A 6,269-nucleotide genomic window follows, 5' to 3' on the forward strand; every position below is an offset into this window, starting at 1 on the left:
CGGACTGTTAAGTTGCATTATCTGCTATCATAACATGCCATCTAAAATACGAGCTTTTCTGTAAGCCGGTCATTTTCTTTATTCATCCTGATGGTTTAAATGTTGACAAAACAGCGACGTTTATCCTAACAGCCTCCAAAATGACCGCAAAGCACAACAACTGGGTGAAATTGTATCCGATGCTGGTGTCCCAAACCAATCCTCAGATATAAGAATAAGAGGAGTTGATTAAGCTCAAGTCGATATTCGATATTGGACCGCCTTCGTGGCTTCGGTCCAGCATAAACAACGATAGCATCACACGAGGCGCCAAACGCTGCTAAGCACCATTAAACATGGTAGCGCACATGAGAGGAAAGCAAAATAGCCCTATCACCCACTCACCCACGCGTTTTTCCACACGCCATATTGCATTCAACTGTTTCTTGTTGGGGGAAAAAAGAAAAGGAACCCTGAGTTTTAACTGCACTTTTGCAGCTAATTGTGGTTGCAGTAGGGTACACTGGGATACCACCAACCCGGGGGCTGGAGGCTGATCATGGACTCGATAACACATAATAGCAAATAGTTAGAAAAGTCCAAAAGTGGAACTAAAACCATTCAACTTCAAAACACAATCGCAATAATCACACAAGAATGACGTGGACTACAAAGGTGTTCTTATACCATGCCTTTATTCAGCTTATTTACAAATGAATTTATAAAAAATATATACCTAAAGAATTTGTAATATTTTACATTTACAATTAATTACTTTGTTCACATATTTGAGTGTGATTAATGTACTGCAGTATTTTTTATTCTTTTTTTCGTTTTTCATTTGGAAGGTATTGCTGAGGAGAAGTAACCAATAACATTACACTATTGCCCAGGCAGGTCAACCCTCGACAATGGCGATGCAGTCGTTTTTATAAATAGCGTAGACATACAAGCGCGTGGAGGAGCAAAAGACCAACAACCAGCCACCAACACAGTGCGGCACGACAACAAGTTGCAAAAAAGTAAAACGTTACATTCATTTCAGTTTCAGAAAAAAAATGCGTGGTAGATGAGAAGCCAGGCCTGGACTGTCACAGAGGGCCGAGCCAGAGCGGGACAAGGCGCTGAGAGGAAGAGGAGCGTGTGAACTTACAGAGTCTGAGTTCTTGAAATGCGCTCAGCTAAATGCGCTGCTAGCTTTAGGAGAGGAGGCTGTGCGCTTCCCGGGCTATGAGGATGAGGTAGGCTGAGGGAGGCTGAGGCCGTGGATGCTGCTCAGAGCCTCATGCTGCTGCTTACTGAGAGGACTCGGGGGTTTTCTGTCTCCTGGGAAGAGCAAAGAGCAAAAAGGAGACACGTTTAGAGAGAGAAAGACACACTCTTTAAAAAGATGGTTCTTCAAGGGTTCTGTAGTAAAGAAAAATGGTTCTTGACAACAACATCATAGCAACAGCAGAACTGCTTTTTTTTCCTTTTGGGCTTTATAGAACAATTTTGAAAAGGTTCTATACAGAACCATAAACAACATATTGAAGAACCGGTTTACCATGCATAGAACCATTAAGTATTTAAATGGTTCTATATGAAACTAGAACCATTCCCTTTGCTGAAGAAGCCTTGAAGAACCATCTTTTTAAGTGTGTAGATAAATAGATAGGCAAGTTGTAATTATATTCCTGCAGCAGCACGATACACTTACAGAATAGACCTCATTTAGAGCAGTTACCCATAAACCCTTTCCCTCATAAGAAGAGTGATCTGAACGACTATGTACATAACAGTCGTGTGCAAAAGTTTGGGCACCCCTGTCAAATCACATTTTGTCGATTTTTTTTAAAGTGAATTTAAGTTAACACACCCTCTACAGGGCACACACTTAAGTGTGGCATTTTTCTACATTTAGCGCACGATTTCTGTTTATTTGACCCATTGGTATATATAAAACATTTGCACAGGCCACATTTTTCCCAATATGTTAAATTCAGCGAAAAAACAGTAATTGTGCATAAAAATATGCAGACGTGTGTTCCCTGTAGAGGTGTTCACCTTTTTTAAAACAACAAAACATATCGTATGATCATCAGAGCATAAGAGGTGCCTAAACTTTTGCATACAAATGTGTGTGTCTGTGTGTGTGTGTGTATATATATATATATATATATATATATATATATATATATATATATATATATATATATATATATATATATAACTGACCAAATAATACATCTAACTACAAGCGCCAAGACAAGCACGAAAAACAGTTCTATATGCAAAGCTTTGCAAATCACACATAGCAGCCATTCATAAAGCGGACTTACTCGCGGAAGGCAGGACATATGAAAATCTATTCGTTTATATCTCTGTATTAAAGCCCAGCATGACTCCCTCCAAGCGTCATTAATCAGCCATAAAACTTCATATGTTCATAAACAGTAATATTTTCGTGATGTCAGACCCTGTTAGTTCATATGACGTAGGCCACACCGCAAGAGCCAGCTGAGATCAGGACACAGCAAGCTGACCTGACATGAACTCCTGCGCTCCTCATCAAACCCTGTGCCATCAGTCAAAAGCTTCTTCAGCGATAGTAATGTTTACTGTTGGAGTCGAGCACCTGCTCTGTGTCGCCATCCAAAGACACTTTGACACGCGAGCGAAATGAGACTGAGAGTAATAAAGGCTTTTGTCATACAGCACTGAGCATCGCTGCTCTCTGAAACAGGATTCGATGTTTTAACGTAAAAAAAGGAAGTAACTCGGTAACCTGAGTTTACTTTCACTTAGCTTTCAATAGCACGCAAACAGATCAGTAATCTCTGATTTGCATTCTGTCAACTTATTATTTAAATTTAAAATTTAAAAAGCATTTTAAGGCAACCTGGTTACTACATAAAAAAACACTGAATTATTTTTACACTGTAGTGAATGTTTTTAATTGTTATTTCCTTAAAACAGTAATTACATAACAGCGATATACTAATACAGATGTGTTTCCAGTTCAGTGAAGTTCAGCAGAAAAGTTTTCGAAATAAAACCATTATTTGCATCATGTCTTCCAGTGTTGCTGGTGTCCTAAACCAGCCAAGAGCTTTGTAAAATTTCTACTAAACGCAATCGCCTGTTACGAGCTGATACACTATCAGTTCTGCGTCTAAACGTGCGCGTTTAACTGTTAAGATCGTTTAGATTAGCACGCTGATGACTTGCGAAACTGCAATCACCTTCCATGCTTTTGGGAAACACAGTTCTGATCAGTTAGGACTTCTGGGTGGGCTCGAAATTAGGGAACGAAAAAACAAAACAAAACAAAAACACAGCTGCATAATGAGATAATGCGCAATCATCAACATATGGACAGGATATCAAATCAGATGGTGCCTACCGTCTCGTGTAGCATGTTTGAAGGGCATAGCAGAATGGATGTCCCCCGAGTGGATGGCCATGCCGCTGCCTGGGTGGGAGAGGGTCGCCCCCTGAGCCTGCCAGTGGGGACCCGGGCCCACATAGCTACCTGCTGGGCCACTATAAACCCCATACTGGTTGGAAGGAGAATAGGCACATGGCGGAACGTAACTAGAGAGAGTGGAGGAAGGCTGAGAAAACACACACACACACACAGATATTTAGATATGTAGTCCAGCGTACAACAATAATTTCCAAGTATTCCATCACCTCAAACTAAAGAAGCTTCATCGTATAAACGCTCCACACTGAGATGTCATTGGATCAGTGCACCGGCTGTGTTTAAAAGCCCTTACCTGAGGGTACTTTATGTCCGAGTCAATAGACGACTTGTCTATTCCGTTCACTCCATGCGTGGGGGGAAACGTGGCTCTGTTCACACTCCCCCAGTCCTCCATTTTTGGTGCGTACCCTTCAGCGCCAGCAATAGCTGGATAGAAAACAGACATTTCATACAAAACCACATTTTGGGCTTCTGTAAGCTTTAGAAGAAAGAAACAAGCGTTAATAATGACGCTTACTAACAGATAATAGAATTTAAAAGAACACGTTTAATTTAAATTTAAATGCTCTTCAAATTTAATATCCACGTGTATATCATGTGTATTTTAATAATTTTCTTTGAGAATTTCTTCGAGGAAGCGTCGAATTGCTTGAATGCGATTTTATTAAGTAAATTATATTTATTTAAAATTAATTGTGTTTTATTATAATATGAGGAATTAAGCTGAAATAGGAAATGTAAAACATACGCTTGCCAAACAGTTTGCTCACCAAAACTACATACATCAAATTTCTCGAAAAACAAAAATTCTGGAAAGCAAAAAGAAAATTCTAATAATTATAAAAATTAAATGCACAGATTTTAATGTAATGATTGTCTTATGAGTAGAATCTTATTTCATTGTGCACAATTCGAAACTATTGCAGCGTGACTCGTTGCTACTTGCAGGCTTAGATGCTGCTTGCATGTTTGTGGGAGAGTGGCCTGCAAAATCGAGGCCTACACGGTCGCGTTCTTGCGCTCGCTAAACGACGGAAGGACTTTATTTTCTCTTTTTTATTTTTGTCAGTGAATTGCACAGGGTGTAGTATTTTTAGGAATGCTGTAGAATGTTCTTAGGTCTAAATCGAGCTGGGACAGTAGGCCTCGTGTAGATGTAGTAGAGGAGCTTCGCGGTCAATAACTCAACAGACTTTTTATTATTATTTATTAAGAAATGTAAACGCCAGCTAGTCTCACCTGTCGGGTCCATGAAAGCTCGGATGCCCAGTATATTGCTGACCGTGTGCGCTGAAGGCCACCCGCGGGACAGGCTCACATGTCCGCCGGTGACTGGGACGCCGGGAGGGTTGCTCATTTTAGTCCCGGAAGGGGACATGGCGTTGGGGTAGGAGTATGGATATAAATGGTTGTAAGAAAGGCTCGGCTGCGGCGGTGCCTGCTTGCCAGCCTCGTACTGGTTTGGCTGGGAGAGGTTCCCGATTTTGTTCCGTAAAATCCGACTGATGGAGCTGACCGAGGGCACGTTGTATTTGTCACATACTCCATCTGCTAAAAGTCGGTCCCGAATCTCCCAGGCGAAAATCCCGGGGTCTGCTTGTTTGTATTCCCGTATGCTTTTCACCACGTTGGGCGTCGTGACTCGGGGCTTGCTGCCTCCGATAGCGCCCGGTAATATAGAGCCGGTCTCGTTGTATCTGGCCAGGATCTTGCTCACACAGCCGTGGGAAACGCGAAGTTGCCTACTGATGTCACAAGGTCGGATCCCGAGCTGGGCTAACTCCACTATTCTTAGCCGTATGGCGTTGGGCAGGGGTCGTCCGTTCACAAAAACCCCTCCTAACTGGTTCACCTCCCCGTAAGTTTGCTCTGGAGGAGAAAACACAGGCAAAGCTGGATTACAGCGGCTAAAACAGAGCAGAGAAACAAGAATTCGCCCATCAGCTCATCAGATAACAGGCGAAAGGAAAAATGGCGATCCTCTGCACGAGCTATAATGCTAGGTGATATCTTTGAGCATTGATATTGTAATACGTTTCGGTGTGTTACATGCAGGTTGTACCTATAGGCTACACATGTATGTAAACTGATTGCTCTTTAGCTGCGACCAGCAGCAGCAACGATCAACTAACTTTTAAACACATGCATCTTCGGACGAAACAGCGTACAGAGACTCGACCCTGACTTTCAGGCGTTATGCAGGCATGTAAAGAGAGCTCAGCTCCTTTCATCCCCCTGCCACTGAAGCATGCATGATGTGGACGAGGGCTCACCCATTTGTCCGAGCTTTCGTGATGCTTTCCTTGAAACAGTTCCCCCTTCAATGGCTGAACGCGCTGCCTCCGCCGCATGCAGTGTGGAGAGCTCAAAAGTGCACCAAAAATATCCGCAGACCACCTCTCTGCCCCTCCACGAGCAGAAACGTTAGAGTTCCCTCGGACGAAGCGGCCAGACTGCTCTTCATTCGTTAAAGGCGAATTTGTGCGATCCCGCAGGCTGAGGTTTGCTCGGATTAATTTGAGGCGTCCTCCACGTCAATATCTCCGGTTACGCTGCGAGCTGTGGTCTCATTTCATTGGTCCTCGAGTATTCGCAGAGGCTGCTCCGCGAAGGAGCCATCCGGTATGCGTAATTTAACCTTTTGAACGGGCTAATTCAGATTAAGGGGGCTGGACATGAGGGAGTAAGACCTAACCTGTGCCAAAAAATAACGCAAGATGGTTTCATATGAAGTTATCACACCTAGAAGTGGCAGAGCAGTCTATAGGAGAGAGGTCTGTAGTCTGCAGTAGAAATGCATATGTAATGCGTACTAATGCCC

The 6,269-nt window shown here is 42.7% G+C and overlaps 1 protein-coding gene across 1 annotated transcript; it reads right to left on the reverse strand.

Annotated features, from left to right (window-relative positions):
• Positions 1 to 725: 725 nt before the first annotated feature.
• On the reverse strand, positions 726 to 5,988 carry pax1a (paired box 1a). Its single transcript, XM_036593453.1, has 5 exons — positions 5,722 to 5,988; positions 4,688 to 5,317; positions 3,741 to 3,874; positions 3,365 to 3,575; positions 726 to 1,305 (listed from the first exon to the last, which is right to left on the reverse strand). Exons 1-5 carry the CDS (start codon positions 5,723 to 5,725, stop codon positions 1,208 to 1,210), a joined length of 1,077 nt encoding a protein of 358 aa, XP_036449346.1. The 5' UTR covers positions 5,726 to 5,988; the 3' UTR covers positions 726 to 1,207.
• Between the last annotated feature and the right edge of the window lie 281 nt (positions 5,989 to 6,269).

Source organism: Colossoma macropomum, unplaced genomic scaffold, assembly GCF_904425465.1.
Source record: "Colossoma macropomum unplaced genomic scaffold, Colossoma_macropomum, whole genome shotgun sequence".
In the NCBI taxonomy this organism is placed as follows: domain Eukaryota; kingdom Metazoa; phylum Chordata; class Actinopteri; order Characiformes; family Serrasalmidae; genus Colossoma; species Colossoma macropomum.